At 38.4% G+C, this 17,151-nt stretch overlaps 1 protein-coding gene and 1 long non-coding RNA gene across 6 annotated transcripts in view; both read left to right on the top strand.

The window, feature by feature from the left end:
- The first annotated feature begins 54 nt into the window (after positions 1-54).
- LOC144237659 (uncharacterized) lies at positions 55-7,163 on the top strand. The gene is made up of 2 exons (XR_013336916.1): positions 55-124; positions 6,966-7,163. It is a non-coding gene; the product is annotated as an uncharacterized LOC144237659 (long non-coding RNA).
- Positions 7,164-9,024: 1,861 nt separating this feature from the next.
- TMEM67 (transmembrane protein 67) overlaps positions 9,025-17,151 on the top strand; it is a 60,987-nt gene continuing 52,860 nt past the window's right edge. For 3 of the 5 annotated variants that reach the window (XM_077771306.1, XM_077771304.1, XM_077771303.1), the window contains exons 1-3: positions 9,025-9,250; positions 10,817-10,905; positions 13,531-13,624. In XM_077771306.1, coding sequence (XP_077627432.1) covers positions 9,025-9,250; positions 10,817-10,905; positions 13,531-13,624 — 409 coding nt within the window. The remainder of the gene's footprint in view (positions 9,251-10,816; positions 10,906-13,530; positions 13,625-17,151) is intronic. The other 2 variants (XM_077771307.1, XM_077771308.1) reach the window with 1 other exon arrangement.

Below are 17,151 nucleotides of genomic sequence, written 5' to 3' on the forward strand. Positions count from 1 at the left end.
GAGCTTCTGCGCATGTGCAGATTCCAGCCAATCCGGGAGCCTCGACCAGAGAAAGGAGAGTCCTAGACAAAGTTCGAGGCCAAGTCACTGCAGTAAGGAGAAGCTTCAATAAATAACTACTAAGGTACGTTGGAGAAACGCTAGTGGTTTACAGGAATTAAGGAAGGAGATGCAAAAGCAGAGAACAGGATGGCGATTTCTTTGTCGTTTCATCGCAGCACTTATTGTGTGTTTTAAGAATCTTCTATAATGCTCTTCATAAACTTTCAAAGAGCACAGAAATGTTAGCTTTACTGCCTTAGATAATCAATACGCAGTGGGTTTAATAAATGCATGCCTATTCAATTTTATAGACATTAATAACTTTTTGAAGTGCCTTTTTACGTTTGTTGTTCCTACTTACTAGTTTTTTAAAACATGAGAACAGATAGAGCAATCTTGAAAAAATGGTAAGTGAAAACAATTGCAGTGCTTCAGCTGGCTCTGGGATGCCAGCTGTGTAATATCTGGTGAACAGCCTTGTGTTTGATTTTATTTTATTATTTGCAAATAACTAAGCAGCCCACCAGTTTTATAAATACATGATGCATTTGTAGTTGGAGTCAAAGCTCACTAAGAAAACAGAAACTGTCTTTAAAGTGAAGATGAAACGGAGATGAAAAAATGAGTTTTCAATCCTTGTGATATGATTGTGAGAAAGAAGAGGTAGTCTACCAAGTGAATAAAAGGTGGTTCCTGGAATGAGAGCCACCATTTACTTGGCTTTTTATGCCTCAGTTTCCTCATCTGTAAAATGGGGATAAAGCAGTATCTACCCCATGGGGTTGCCATAAATATTAAATGAATTAACATATATAAAACCTTAGACTAGGTAAATATTAGTAACTCGTTTCAAATGCCAAGGTTATCCATGCTATCCATGCTGAAGGAAGGCACTTTGGAAAGCTAGGCTCACTGAGTAGAAAGCATTTACCTTGATTATTCTCTACGGTCCTGGCTTTGGTCCTAGGGGAACCTGACCTCTAAAGCTAAAATATATTGAAGGCTTACTTTCTACGTGTCAAGCTCTGTGCAATATCTCATTGTATTTTTACAACTGCTTTCTGAAGTAGGTACTATTATGTTTCCCAAATTACAGGTAAGGGAAACTAATGCATAAAGGATTGTGTAGCTTTCTCAAAGCTACAGAGATAGTGCAAGGGAAATCCAGGAATTGAACCCTGGTCATTTCCTCCCAGAGACCACAGGAAGAGGATTCTGCCCTTTGAGGCAGACTCCCTTTAAACAAACACCGAACCAACGCTCTAGAATGTCAATATTGCCCATATTAATTCACAAAAAGAACACTACTAAAGTAAACCTGAGATCCACTCTGGCTGACCAGCACTTTTGCTGCCTGTATATGCTCTCTATATGAAGTCAAATACTCAAAGAGTTGTTTGCTACACATGGAAATAGAACGTGAAAAGGTACCTAATCTCAAAAAGTGGTTCTCAGTTAAAGGATACCTAGGAAGCATTCTCATCTATGTTAACAAAAATAACTGCTATCATTTAATGAGCATTTACTAAAGACTAATCTGAACAAGTATGCTTAGATCAAACTCCCTCTTTTGAACAGGCTTAAACAGCTATTGTCAGCCTCATTACTGTTTGGCGATAGCCATCCCCTTCTACTCGCACAGACTTTCCTCCACAAACAAGACACTATACCGTATGCCTATCTTTTCTAGTCTGTCTTCTGCCTTACTCAGATAACAATACCAATTACATTCAAACCCAGAAAATGCCCTTTGAGGTAACTGAGTTTAATTATGTGGTATCCTGGCTATAGAATAGTTTCTTGAGCCTTTAGTATGTCAACATGGAAATCTAATCATTTTAGAGTACAGAAAGAGAAGTAAGTTTCTGGAACAAAACAGTATCATAAGATATGGTAACCACACCAAGCCATGAGCATTCTGTGGCTCTGTCTGGGTAATTAGTCAGCCTCTCCCAGCTTTTTACTGTATCTACGTTACTCCCTACTCTCCTGAATGATTTTGGTATCAGCTTTCAGCTGCCCTTCCTAGCTCTTCAACACCCACAAGAACAGTCTTCTCACTTGATCTCAAGAGTTCCTTGATCTTCTCAACTCTAAAAACCTTTATCCATCTTTCGAAAGACAAGGTTGAACAACTCTGTCTCCTTTTCTTAGGAAGCTTATCCTATAGCAGAAGAGACAAGGCACATGCCATCACACACAGGAGCACGTGTTGAACATGGGGATTAAGATTGTGGGCTCCTTAAGTGTCCATCAACAGATGAATGGATCAAGAAGATGTGGTTTATCTATACAATGGAATACTACATGGCAATGAGAAAGAATGAAATCTAGCCATGTGTAGCAACATGGATGGACCTTGAGGGTGTTATGCTGAGCAAAATAAGTCAGGCAGAGAAGGACAGCTACCATATGTTTGCACGTACAGGAGGATTAGGAGGAACTTAACGGAGGACCGTGGAGGAGAAGAAGGGGAGAACTGGAGGGGGAAGAGGGAAGGAGGCAAACCATGAGAGACTCTTGAATGTTGAGAACAAACTGAGGGCTGATGGGTATGGGGGAGAGGGGAAGGGGGGTGATGGGCGTGGAGGAGGGCACTTGTGGGGATGAGCACTGGGTGTTATATGGAAACCAACTTGACAACAAACTATTAAAAAAAAAAAGACTGTGGGCTCTTGAATCAGGCAGATCCAAATTTAAATCCCAACTCTGCCACTTGATGACTGAACAAATTCCTTATCCTTAGGCTTTTCCCTTGTAGACTGAAGATAACGGTATTCACCATTCAGGGCCATTTTTGAGGACTAAATGATATAGTGCTTATAAAATACTTAGCACAGTCCCTTAGCACAACAAACTCCAATATGACTTGGAAATCAAGAAGGCCTTCTCAGAAATCAGAATACCATAGTTCCAAACCTAACTCTGCCACTTGGTAGCTGTATCACATTAGTCACTGAATCACTCTGCCTTAATTTCTTCAACTGTCAAATAAATGAAGGTGACAATAGGAATGTTGTGTATGTAAAACACTCATGCATATGCATAAACATGCATGCACACACATGTAAAGCACCAAGAAAAGCATATAACATGACATTTTACCTGTTGCTCTGGTGACCTGAATGCTCTTTTCCAATTTGTCCCCTCCATTGGTTGTCAGAGCCACACCTACAAAACCCCTAGGGATTGCTGTAGCTCCGTTTGGACACCACTGATTAAATGAAGGAGCTTGCTCAACTGTGTGTGACAGAGTAAATAGGAGCGTTATCTCCATGGTGGAAAGATGGAGGAGACTGAGATCCTGAATGTTAGTGATGTTATAGGTTAACAAAGGAGGCACACAAGAAAGGTGGTGGATAAAATCTCTGTGTTTTACAGCTGAAGCTTTGACCCCCAAAGCTCATTGTAGAACCCATTTCTAGTGAAGAGGTAGGACCACACATGAAACATGATATCTCCTGCTTAGGCTTCGTTTCTCAGGGTGCCATCCAGTACTGGGTACATGAAACAAAAGAAAGAAGCAAGAAGACCCAATAAACTAAAGAGAATTTCCAAACACAGAATATAAGGAGAAAGTGAAAGAAGAAAAGAAAAGGCAGGGAAAGGAAAAAGGAAAGAAAGAGTCTACAAGACTTTGTGTTGGAAGAAGCAGTCTCCTTCATGCAGTCTTTCAGCCCCCACTCAGCTGCATAAGAATGGGCCTCGAGTCTGGAACACTTCCTTACCAGGAGTTAAAGAGCCCACACAGGCTAAACCTGACCTATAACCTTACGTGGGATAGGCCTTGTTTTGGGCTAAGTACTCTTGCTCTGCTTGAAGTATGTACATTATATGTCACTGGGTCAACCCACTGTTAGCCTGTCTTGGAGAGAAGCCAGGCTGTTTCCACTGCAGCATGAGAGGGGTATGGCGCATAGGCCAATTGCCTTGTGTCAGTGGCCAGGAGAGACCCACTGACCATGTGGGACTGACACCACTATTGAAGCTGATCCTGCTCTGTCTCTTCTCTATGTAAATAAACTGTTGTCTGTGCAGTGTTTGACTGCATTGTATTTCCCCTAATGACTCCAAAACCAAGATGCAACGGGCAGAAACGTTTGGAGTCCTCCCTGAGACTGGTTACTGATGCATGGTACTTTGACACCAAGCAAAGTAGAAAAAAGATTTTGTGGACACAAAAAATTCTCTTAGACTATGGCTAGAGCCTACTCCAGGCTTAACCTTTGTTGGTCCTCTGCCTCCTTCCCAGGGATGAAATTAGAGGACACAGCATTGACATCCCCTTAGAGTTTGCAAGAGGACAATAAACTAGAGACTGAGGGAATGAAGCAAGTTTTAATTTAACCTTTTCCATCGCAACAAATGTGTGTTAAATGACAACGCATCACGCACAACTCCAGGTCTAAGGAGACAGGGTGAACAAATATGGACATGATCCTTGCTTTCATAACTCTTGTAGTCTAAGAGAGGGAAGGAAACCTAGTGAAAGAATTCTTCAACTAAATGAAAATTTACAATAGGGACAAGAGCTATAAAAGGAAATACATGACGCTGTGAGAGTATTTCATAGGAGGGGCTGGTCTGATCACAAAAGGTAGGAGGAGTTCCTTAAGGAAGTGACAGATGAGGGTGGCTCAGTTGGTTAAGTGTCCAACTCGATTTCAGCTCAGGTCTTGGTCTCACCGGTTCATAGGATTGAGCCCCACATGGGGCTCTGCACTGACAGCATGGAACCTGTTTGGGATTCTCTTTTTCTCTCTGCCTGCCCTCCCCGCCCCCTCCCCCAGCTAAAAAAATAAATAAATAAACTTAAAAAAAAAGTGACAGATGAGTCGGAAGGAAAGGAAGAGTTAACGAAGTAAATGGAAATTTACAGGGAGGGTTAGGAAAGAAGGGTAGTCCAGGCAGAGAGGTGCTCAGGTTTAGCATTCAGAGAATTGAAAGAAGACCAATGTGGGCAGAGTGCACAGGAGTACACAGGACAATGAAGAAGTCAGACCCTGCTGAGAGCTGCGGTTCATGCTCAAGATGTTGAGCTTCCCACTGGAAAAAACAATTATTGTAGCAGAGAGGTGACATATTAGACTTGCATTTCAAAGGTTACTCCAGCTGAGGTATGGAGAGTGGATTAGAGGGTGTCAAGAACATGTATGTGAGGACAGGTTAACAGGGTTTTTTTTTTTACTTTCAGTATAAGGTGACAGTTTGAACACAGGTATTTACTTCCACTCTTTCCAGAATTCCTAATAAAATAACAGAAAAGGAACTTTTGGAAGAAGCAAAAACTGACGTGAATGAAAATAGTAGAGTAGAAGGCAACAGCAATAAAACTGTGAGCAGGAAAGAGATAGATAGGTGATGAATTCTTTTGTGAATCCAAGCGTGCTGAATCCTAAGTTGAAAGTGGGAAAAGCAAAAAGCAATCTGATATACACCAAACGAGTCCTCAAAGTCTTAGAAGTACTCAGTGTTTTCTGTTGGGGAAGAAGGTGAAAACAGTTGGTTGAACATTAATTTGTAAAACACTAAAGACACGCTCTTAAGACTCCTTTTTTCCAGAGCCGAGAAACCTGTCTCCCCCACTACAGCAGAAGATTAAAAGTTTATTCTCTGGAGAGAGTATGACTATGGGATAATGAGTATAGGTGAAATCAGGGGTTCTGTTATATGAAAGAATGGCAATATGTAAATGATGAAACTGAATGATGAAACTCACACCCTCCTTCCCTGGCAGCCAGGCTTGAATTCTCCAGAGAGAAGTTTCTTTCTGGGGAACCTGATCAGCACAGCAAGATAGAAGAAAGAAAAAATACTGACATGGGAGATGCCGTAAGAAACAACCCAGGCAAATCACCCTACACATTGTAGACCAGTCAAGAAGCCCCACCTGTCCTTGTAGAGCTTCCTATTGGCTTTTCAGGGTGCCCCACTCTAATATGCAGACATTTCATAGATAAATATACATAGATATAAAACATATATACCTAAATATCAAAGGGTCACCAGGTTTATGAGTAAACCTTATTGGTTATTTAAATTATCCATGGTCCCAACTCTCCATGAATGGATAACTCTACAACTTTAATTTTTACCATTAATTTTTTTTATTCAGTAAGAAGCTTTTATCTGTCCCCAGATATTTATCTTCCTATAATGTCACATTCCACCTAGCTACCCAAATCAGAAACCAGGAGTGATCCTTGTTTTTGTTGCTTTTTTTTTTTTAATGTTTCATTTATTTCTGAGAGAGAGAGAGAGAGAGAGAGAGAGAGAGAGAGAGAGAATCTGAAACAGGCTCCAGGCTTTGAGCTGGCAGTCAGCAGGGCTTCAGCGAAGCTCGAACGCACAAATTGTGAGATCATGACCTGAGCCAAAGTCGGATGCTTAACCAACTGAGCCACCCAAGCACCCCTATCCTTGTTTTTGTTTCTTTACTTCCTCTGTCCAATTCATAACATTCTCATGATTCTTCCTCCTAAACAGCTGTTTCATTCATCCTTTCCTGCCTCTCCCTTCTTCCATAGCCCTAATTTTGTTATCGTAGTTAAGGCATGGTGAAGGAACTATCTTATTCTAGGGGTTCAAAAAGCATTTGCTATCCTCTTTGAACCCATCCTCTCATGTTTTTTGGTAGACTTCTTCATAAGCTGACATTAAACGATGTTCTGCTAGTCTCATCCACTTCTATGGATAATTCTTTCACATTTTAGCTGGGTGACACTGGGTATGTCTTTAAGCTGATAAATGCCCTGCCTATTTATAGGGATGTTAAAAAGATTGAAATGATGCAGGTAAGAAGTTAGCATAAGACATGGCATTGCAAAAGGATTTGCTTTTTTCTTTTTCTTTTTCTTTTAAGAGACAGTGGAAATATCTCTGGTTCAGCTTACTTTCTTTGTCTTATCTTAAATCTGTTACAGGGCAAACACACTGCAACTAAAAGAGAAAAGCCAAGAAAACTGCAGAGATCTGACATCATTGGATGAACACCAGCGGCCACCTATGTCCAGACTTCTCCTGTTTGTTTTTGTTTAAGCCATTGTGAACTGGCTTAAACTACTTGATCTACTACTTGCAGCAAAAATATGCCGAATGATACAGTCCCAATTTATGCTTAACCGTTTTAGCTAACATTCTTTCTGCTATCCCTGTAAATAGTTTATACAGAAGAACCCATAGGATCTACAGTTATGTCAAACCTGTTTCTATTTGGAATCATTTCACTACTTTATTTAGCTTTTTGGAGCAGTTGTCAGGTACAGTGCCCAAAGGTCTTAGGCAATCATAGTTCCATGTCTGTAGTATACAATGGCAGTATCGTGTTAACTAAAGGCAAGGTTCATCCTATATATAGAGTATGCCAAAAGGTAACAGGTTGTGGAGTTGACTAGATGGAAATAAATTCTAGTTCCACCACTTTCTAAAATGTAACTTTCTTGATCCTCAGAAAGGGATATAGAAAGGAATAGTATTGCCTCAGAGGGTTGTTATGAAGAGTTAAGATTAATGCTGTCAAGAGCCTAGTAGAGTGCATAGTGTGGGACACACGAAAAGCCATCATGAATGGGAGTTCTTTTATTGCCTTAATTACATAGAAGGCAATGAATAAATGTTACTGCCCCAGTCCCTTCCACAGAGCATATAGTGGTATGCAGATTAAGGATGACTAGAATTAAAATTCACCCATACAAAGCTTTTGCAGCTTAATCTTGACTATTCCGACCATACCCTTTCTGAGTCATTAACATTTGTATAGTCACGTTTTTTAAAAAAATCTTATTCAGATAAGTGATTTCCACTACCAGTTAAACACTCCAACAATGCATAATTACTCAAAAACAATTCTGAGAATTCCTTTTTTAAGGAAGAGTTTTCAGAACATATTCCTGTGTCTTGTGTCATAGATATTAGTGACTGAGTGAATGCTGGTCTTTTGGGGAAGGCCACATGAGAAATACTAAGACTGACGGTAGCTCTGGGTAAAATTATCTCACTTATTTAGATGTATTTTCCACATTCATTAAGAATTGTGTATGTGTGTGTTTTCCTTAATAGTGACAAGTAATTTTTATTACAAAAAAATTTTTTTTGAGAAAGCCAAAAGTTGTTTCAAGCTACTACTGATTAATAAGGTGGCTAAAAATTATGCCAGGTTATTTTATTGGGGAAGTAGGGAGTGTGAGAACAAAATAAAACAAAATACAACAAAACCAGAAGTGAGATTTAAATGAGAAATAAATTTTTATGATCTGTAAACTGGCTCTAAATGTAATTCAAAAATGTTTTAGTGCTAATAGTTTTCAAGGATGCCTGCTTTGAAAGGCAAGATTCATGTATGTTTAACTTTGGCTAAAAATTAATTTCCTTCTGTATTCATAAATGGGGTAAAGATGATCTAATTTTATATACGTGATTTCCTTTACCCAAAATAAGGAAAGTAGAAATACAAAAAGTCTGGCAGGAAAGATCTTTTTTTTTCTTTTCGTGCTTAAGCCAATCTTCCAGCTTTGCAGATTTCATATCAGTGGGTTTTTAATAGTTTTTTGACAAATGTATTTTGACAAATACACTGTTGGAATCTCTCCTTTAACGCGAAAATGGCCAGGTTTGGATAAATTCCAATGCAAACATCATTCAACAGCTTAATGAAACAATACTACTCTTAATTTTGTGCCATACTGTCAAATATAGTCTTTGCTGTGGTGTGCTATTTACCAACTTCCTAAATTGGCAACACTTCCCGGTAATGTGTCCCAGAGTTTTTAAGACATTTTAAATACAGGGTTGTGCCGGCCGGCTCCAGGGTTAGCTTACCTCTAACCCACCCTTTCCCAGACCAACCAGCTTCCCGCGGCTTTGCTCACCTAGCAACCAGGCAGACACTTCCGGAACCTCAGCGGAGTTGTCCAATCGGCTCTGCAGATTCGCCGCAGCGGCTGATGGGATGCGGGAGTCTGAGAGGCCGCCGGCGTCTGCACCATGGTGACGAGCGGCGGCGGGGCCAAGGTAGCCATGGCGGCTCGGTCCAACTTATCCGCCGCGGCTGTGAATATATTCCTCCTGTTGGTTCTCCCTCGAGTCTCACACGCCCAGATCTTCTCCTTTCCATTCCTGCAGCCGGAGTCGTGCGACCACAACCAGTACTTTGATATCTCCGCGCTGTCCTGTGTGCCGTGTGGAGCCAACCAGAGGCAGGATGCCCGAGGTGAGACCGTTCAGGGTAGGCCCCAGCCAGACTTTTAACCCTCCAGCCTAGTCGCTGCCCGCCGCCCCCCAGGGTCTCTGAAACACTTTGTCGTCTGCGGGAAGAAATGTTTCAGGAAAGTTAACTGCCAACTCCTGAGGGGTGGGTTTCCTTGGAGGATTGCAGCTTGCACACAGATGAGGTTGGGGAACCGGAGTAAGCTATCCACAGAGCCATGACCAGTAATTAATTTCTGGGTGCCAGTCCCTCACTTCTCATCCGACGGGTCTTTCGGGAGGCACCTGGGAAGTCGCCCACCGAGATAGAAAAGAAATAGAGAAGTAACGAGGTGTAGAAGAGTAAGTCACAGGATGGGTTGGGGGAGGGAATGCAAATTAGCGCTTATAAATTTTGTTAGCTCTTTATCTTGCTTTTCAAATCCTAGAAACCTAGAGCTAGAAGGGACCTTAACCATGATTAGGTCCACTCTTCTCATTTTACAGATAAGGAAATTCAAGACTCGATGATGTTGTAACATCTTCTTTACCTAAATTGTGGATTGGAATAACTGGTGTCTCTTTGCCCTCAATCTCTACCCGTGCATTTCCACCGTACAGTGTGTTCTTAATATAGACTTCTTTATGACTTATCCTTTTATTATTGAATATTACTAATTGCCCTTAACGTCTCTTTCCAACACTTTTTTTTTTCAAATGTCTGTCATTTGGTCCTAGTTCTCTTCACTGAAGCTACTCAGAATAAGACTTTTTCCATATCCTGAAGTCTAAGATGTTTTCACTCTTGATTTGGCCACCTATGGTGTTAACTGCCTGCCATCTTCAATTTGATATATCCTCATTTAAGTTTGTCATATAGACTGGTCTGGCTCCTCAGGTGAAGATATATGAATGAGAAAGCATTTTGCCAACTCTTAAAGTGTAAGGTGTTAGCTTCATAGTTAACCCAGATATTGTATGCATTCTACTACGTAGATGCCTATGTGGCTGTTTCCACTTGATGCCTCCTTATAGAATGTTGTCCTTACCTATCCAGCAGGTTGAATGGTGATTCTCTTATAAGGTCTACTGTCTGTCTAGAAGAAAACAATGATTTATTTGAATCAAGGTAACTTTGCTGATAAGGTTGTTTTGACAAAGTAAATTTGAATTCATTGAATATATGTGTATGGATGAAATAGAACTGTAAAATTTACCATAGCAGTTAATGCATAGTTTGATTATTAAAGTTCAGTGCTTTAATAGTTCAGTTATGCTTGCACTTAAAGTGGTACCTACTGCGCGTGCCAGACACATTCTAAGATCTTTGCATATAATAACTAATTTAACACTTATCAACCCTATCAGGTAAGTACTGTTATTGTGGAAACCAAGGCATAGAGTTTAGTAACTTGCTCAAGGTCACACAGCTAAATAGCAGAATTAAGATTAGAACCCAGGCAGTGCTGATTCCAGAATCTTGTTATTAACAGCTATACTGTTTCTCAAGATTTTAAGAATATTAAAATTTTCCCTATCTTGGAATTTTATTTATATTTACCAAGGTCAAAATTGATTGTTTTCATTTTAGGAACTTCATGTGTGTGTTTACCAGGATTTCAGATGATCTCTAAAAATGAAGGACCTGATATTACTTGTAAAAAGTGCCCGGAAAACATGGTATCAAGTATTTATTTTAAAATAATTGTACTGTAGAAACTAGTTATTTATATATCTTTATTTTTTGAAACTACATTTTAATGCTGTACTATAATACATTCCCAAAACTTTGAAATTATTAAATTAACTTTGTTTTTCTAAAGTAAACTTTGGGGATCAGTGAAATTTATGCAGACTTGGAAAGAAACAAATGTATTGCCTTAATTTTTAAAGTCTGAAATTTAAAAAACCACAAAGCTGTAAATATTTGTGTCTTTATATTTTCTCAGAGAGTAACTCAGTGACTTAAAAAAATAAATGAATGGTATGTATAGAAAACAAGTTGGGATGTGTGTGTTTTTTGACTGGTACAGATTGAGTTCTGTGCCTTACACCTGTTGTGTTAATAGTCTTATATAACAATTCACGTTCATAATGTTACCTAAGGTGTGGGTGTGATAAGTTCATGAAATGCCAATTGCATCACTAAAGAGGTTAAATAATGTCTATGCTGTTTTGTTAGTCATATCATAATTTTAGGAAAATTAGTAAGTTAATAGTTACTATATGTAATGATTCTTAATTAACAGAAATACATTTTCCAATCATTTTGGATAATTAGGAATCTTTGTGAGCTAGTTCTGTTATAGTGATATTTCTTCTCATTATCTGAATAAAGTAATTGAATCTGGGAATTTAATGGTCTAAATTACTATTAAGTTAATTATTATTAAGTTGATAGTTTACCAGTTGTCCTAATTTATGGCTAATTTGATTTAACTTACAAGTTTGAATATCACCTTACTACTTATTTTATATTTTTGCAAATATTAACCATAGATGAATTATCAATAATAAAAAGCTACTAATATGAAATGACTACAAAGCAAATTTATTTTTCAGTGAGATTACTAAACAAGCATAATTTTTATATTTTTAATGTTTATTTATTTTGAGAGAGAGGGAAAGCATGTGCACACACATTGGCGCATGGCAGCGGGGGGAATGCAGAGAGAGAGAAAGAATCCCAAACAGACTGGTACTGTCAGAGCAGAGCCCAACGCGTGGATTGATCTCATGAACCCTGAGGTCATGACCTGGGGCCAAAATCAAGAGTTGGACGCTTAACCGACTGAGCCATCCAGGCACCCCAACAATCATAATTTTTAAATAGCCCTATATAATGTACTGCCAAATATAGGAGCATTTCATGATATATTCAGTCTTTTTAACTAAAATTAAAAATAACTCGTGGCATTGTTTTGTTATTACCATTTGTTCTCTATTCATTTTGTTTACATTCATGTCAGTGATATTTTATTTTTGCTCCAGGCTTAAGAAAAATCATATAATATAATATAATATACCTAATTTTGAATGTCATTTTTTATTTTAAAAAATACCTTCATAGACGCAGTTGGGTGGTTCAGTCAGTTAATCATCTGCCTCTTGATTTCAGCTCAGATTTCATGATTTCATGGTTCATGAGTTCGGGACCCACATCGGCTCTGTGCTGACAGGGCTGAGCCTGCATGGAATTCTCTATCTTCCTCCCTTACTGCCCCTCCACCACTCACACTATCCATAAATAAATACACTTAAAAAAAAAAACCTTCATTAATACAAACAATTCATGGATTGAAGGAAATATCTTTATAACTTAATATTAACAACCTTATTTACATATTATTCATACACCATAAAATTCACCATTTTGAACCATAATTTAATTTTTTTTTAAATTTTTTATTTTTTAAATGTTTTTATTTATTTCTAGGAGAGAGAGAGAGAGAGACAGCATGAGCAGGGGAGGGTCAGAGAGAGAGGGTGTCACAGACTGAAACAGGCTTCAGGCTCCGAGCTGGCAGTCAGCACAGAGCCCGACGTGGGGCCCGAACCCACGAACCGCGAGATCACGACCTAAGCGAAAGTCGGAAGCTTAACCGACTAAGCCACCCAGGCGCCCCGTACCATAATTTAATTTTTAAAAGCTAACATATTTGGATTATAAAAATTAAAGGGGCTCCTGAGTGGCTCAGGCCATTGAACGTCCGACTTTGGCTCAGGTCATGATCTCACAGTTCATGAGTTCCAGGACCACATCGGGCTCTGTGCGGTTAGATTGGTGCCTGGAGCCTGCTTCAGAATCTGTGTCTCCCTCTCTCTGCCTCTCCCCTGCTCATGCTCTGTCTCTCTCTCTCTCTCTCAAAAATAAACAAACATTTAAAAATATTTTAATAAATGAAAATTAGAATATTTTAGAACAGTTAAAACCAAACTATTAATTGACTCTCTGTTGATTAAATCCTGTTGAAATTTGTTGTGTTTTCTTTGTAAATGGAAAAAACTGAATGACAATATTACTTTGAAAGAAAGGACTCATTTGAACTGAAAATCATGAAGAAGAAAGAACTGTTGCCCAGAGTTAACAGTAATCAGTACATAGTAATAATGTATAGCTTAAGTTTGGAATATGAACACAGTTTGGCTTTTCAAGAAATATTTATGTAGCTCATATATGCATGATTTATTTGAATCTTGACTACAAATTATACACTACTGTGGCTTCTTGAATTCACATTATCAATTAAGACAAAGAAAGTTAATTAAGAAGGATAATTTATTTGTTTATTTATTTTAATTTAGAAAGGTGTTACTAAAGATGGCTGGAATTGCATTTCTTGCCCTGGTGGTTTAACTGCAGAAGGAAAATGCCACTGTCCTACTGGCCATATTTTAGGTAAGAAGTAGATTCTTTATGAAAAAGTAATAGAATCTTCAGTTATGCTATTTAAAAAATATTTATTTGTTTATTTTGAGAGAGAGAACATGAGCAGGGGTGGGACAGAGAGAGACGAAGAGAACCTCAAGCAGGCTCCACACTCAGCACAAAGGCTGATGCAGGGCTTGATCTTACAAACTGCAAGATGATGACCTGAGCCAAAATCAAGAATTGGACACTTTGACTAAGCCACCCATGCGCCCACTTACGCTATTTTTGATAAGGACATTAATAGAAATACCTTGGTAAACAGTATTTTTTATTGTCCAAAATTTAATGATGTTTAAGTCAACAGAAAGCATTGGGAAGAGAATAAAAAGCACTACCTGATAAAAAAAAAACAAAAAAACAATCTTTAATAATGTACAATTAGATGGATACTTCCTTAATATGATAAAGAATATATGTTTCAACTTAAAAGCCAGCAAGGTGCCTAATAGGGAGAAATTATAAGCATTTCTATTGTTAGGAACTAGTTAAAGATGCACTTAGGTAAGTGAAAGAAACAGGTGGTAGAGTAATTATAAAGGAGGTAAAAATCATTAAAAATTAATTTTAATGATTTGATTATATGTTTAGAAAACCCAAGCGAATTACCAAAAATTATTATAAACAATAAAGATTTTGGAGTATAAAATTAATATCCAAAAATTAGTAGGCTTCTTCTATCTAAACAACCCTTTAGAATATATGAAGGAAGAAAAGACCTCATCTACAGTAGCATCAAAAAGAAAAGAAACACCTATGTATAAACTTTAGAAAAAATATATAAGGTATATCAGTTGAAGAACCTTAGAATGCTCCTCCAAAACACAAAAGTTGGCTTTAATAAATGGAAAACATACCTTGTTCTTGGGNGGTTGTGATCTCATGGTACATGGGTTCAAGCCCCGTGTCGTGCTTGTGCTGACAGTGCAGAACCTACTTTGGATTCTCTGTCGCCCTTTCTCTCTGTCCCTCCTCTGCTTGTTTCTCTCTCTCTCTCTCTCTCTCTCTCTCTCTCTCTCAAATAAACAAACATTAGGGGTGCCTGGATGACTCAGTCAGTTAAGTGTTCAATTTGGGCTCAGGTCATGATCTCATGGTTTGTGAGTTCAAGCCCCACATTGGGCTCTGTGCTGACAGCTCAGAGCCTGGAACCTGCTTCAGATTCTGTGTCTTCCTCTCTCTCTACCCCTCCCCTACTCTCTCTCTCAAAAATAAAAATTAAAAAAATAAATAAATAAATATACATTAAAAAAATTTTTTTAAAGACGTTAGTTCTCCCAATATCCATCGATACATTTAGCAGAACCTTAGTAAATTCTACTAGGATATTGTTTATCTGTTTTAGAGACTGTGCAACTAATTTCAAAGTTTATCTGGAAAAATGTGAAAAGCCAAGAGGAAAAAGGAAAGAGGAAATAGCCCCATCACATACTATGCACACTTTAAAGCTACTGTAATAACATGAATGGCTGGCATATGGGTTACACATACTGATGGGTGGGACTTAAAGTAGAGAATCAAAATAGATCTTATCTGTATCAGAATGTGATTGGGATAAAAGTGGCATTTCATGTCAGTGAGGAAAAGACTGATTAGTAAGTGGTGTTGGGGAAACTTGGAAAATACTAAGTCAGGTTTCTAACTTACTGTTTAAGGAAAAATAAATTTCCATTAAGTAAAAAAACATTGTATAAAAAGCTTATATTCATTCATCCACAAATATTTATTGGTACCTCCTATTTATCAATTCTGTTTTCTGTATTTGGGAGCTACCATTTATGTTTTCTAAAAAAAATTATATATGCATATGTGTCTATGCACAGCCTATTTCTGGAAGAATTCACAAGGAACTGATAACGGTATTGCTTCAAGAGGAGCATCTGGGGGAAAAGGATGGGAAGAGACTTAATTTTCACTTAAAATTTTTTTGTGCCTTTTATATTCTATTTATATATTACCTATTCAAAAATTAATTTTATAGGGGCACCTGAGTGGCTCAGTTAAGTGTCCAGCTCGTGGTTTCTGCTCAGGTCATGATCTCACAGTTCATGGGATCAAGCCCAGTGTAAGGCTCCATACTGAGCATGGAGCCTGCTTGAGATTCTCTCTCTTCTCTCTCTCCCCCCCCCCGAAAATTATTTTTTTAAGAAATAAAAATCTCTGCCATCAATTTATTTAAAATCTAGTTAGAAGTCAAGATATGCATATGGAAAAGTAATTTGCAGAGCAAGATAGCAACAAAATATTTTCACAGGGGCACATATATTAAGTCATCAAATGAGCATTTAGAGACAGTAAATGCCCTGTAAGGAGGAACTCACTTCAACCAGGGTTGTTTAGGAAGGTTGGCATGAGGAGGCAGTGTAATAGTGGGACCTTAAAGGATTAATGGGATTTCAAAAGGTAGTAAGAAAGAGAACATTCCAGGCAGACAGAGCAGTGTGAGCAAATGTATTGTTATAAATATAAGCATCTAGATTGGATATAAAGAAATTATGAGAATAACAGTTTTTTGAGTTTAAAGGTCCTTTGGTACAGATGGTGGAAGGTCTTGAATGGTAGGATAGTCTGTAGGCATACTCATTTTGTTGAAAGTTTTGAACAAGAGAATGATGATTAATCTGGCAGCAATCTGTTGCATTTGTTCATTCAACAAATATTTATTGAGCTCCTACTACGTGCTGGACATTGTGCAAGAGCACAAAAGATAAAGCAGTGAGGAGAATACAGTGAACAGGCATGAAGTCCCCACTCTCGTGAAGTTCACATTTGAGGAGTGGAGGAGCAGAAGCAGGGAGAGCTGTAAAGAGGCTGCTGTGGTTCTGTAGACCTGCAACTACAAGGACCTGAACCAGAGCTAAGGCGAATTATACCCAAAGGAGTAGATGCCAGAAACATTAAAAGGATGATAGTAGACCTAGATGAGTGAAGGAATATGGGGATGAGGAAAAAGGAAAAGTCAAAAATATCTTTGGGATTTCTTTGGGGAAGAAGGCGATGGTGGTTCATAGATTCATGCTGTGGGGAAGTCAGTATGGACTGAGTTTCTGAAACAGCTTTTGACCTCCAGAGATCACTGGTACAAATGGGCAGTTTTCATAAGTTGCTGAGAATGGAGGCTAGATGCCTGGGGGGGCCCAGATGGTGGCTCTGACACCTAGTGACCCCTTAAGGTTGGGTGACAGCTGTGAAAACAGTATTTCACTATTTCAGAGGCTACTACTACATACTTAAAATTCTCCATGGCATGAGCTCCTTAGAGCCACCTTGAACTTCTGTTGTTGATTTGTTCTGTGAATTTGCAAGAGAGGTTAGAGAGGAGTGGAAGAGTATGGAAAGAGAGTACATCTTACTTCTTGCATAGCTTCTCTCAACTCTTCTGACATAAAAAGAAAATGATCAGAAAATCAGGTAAATAATATTTTAAAAATAATTTAAGAATAATTATCATTAAAAATATCAAATAATTCATGAGGCAATAAAATGAGAAATAAAAG

The sequence above is a fragment of the Crocuta crocuta genome, unplaced genomic scaffold (genome assembly GCF_008692635.1).
Source record: "Crocuta crocuta isolate KB4526 unplaced genomic scaffold, BGI_CrCroc_1.0 scaffold235, whole genome shotgun sequence".
NCBI lineage: Eukaryota > Metazoa > Chordata > Mammalia > Carnivora > Hyaenidae > Crocuta > Crocuta crocuta.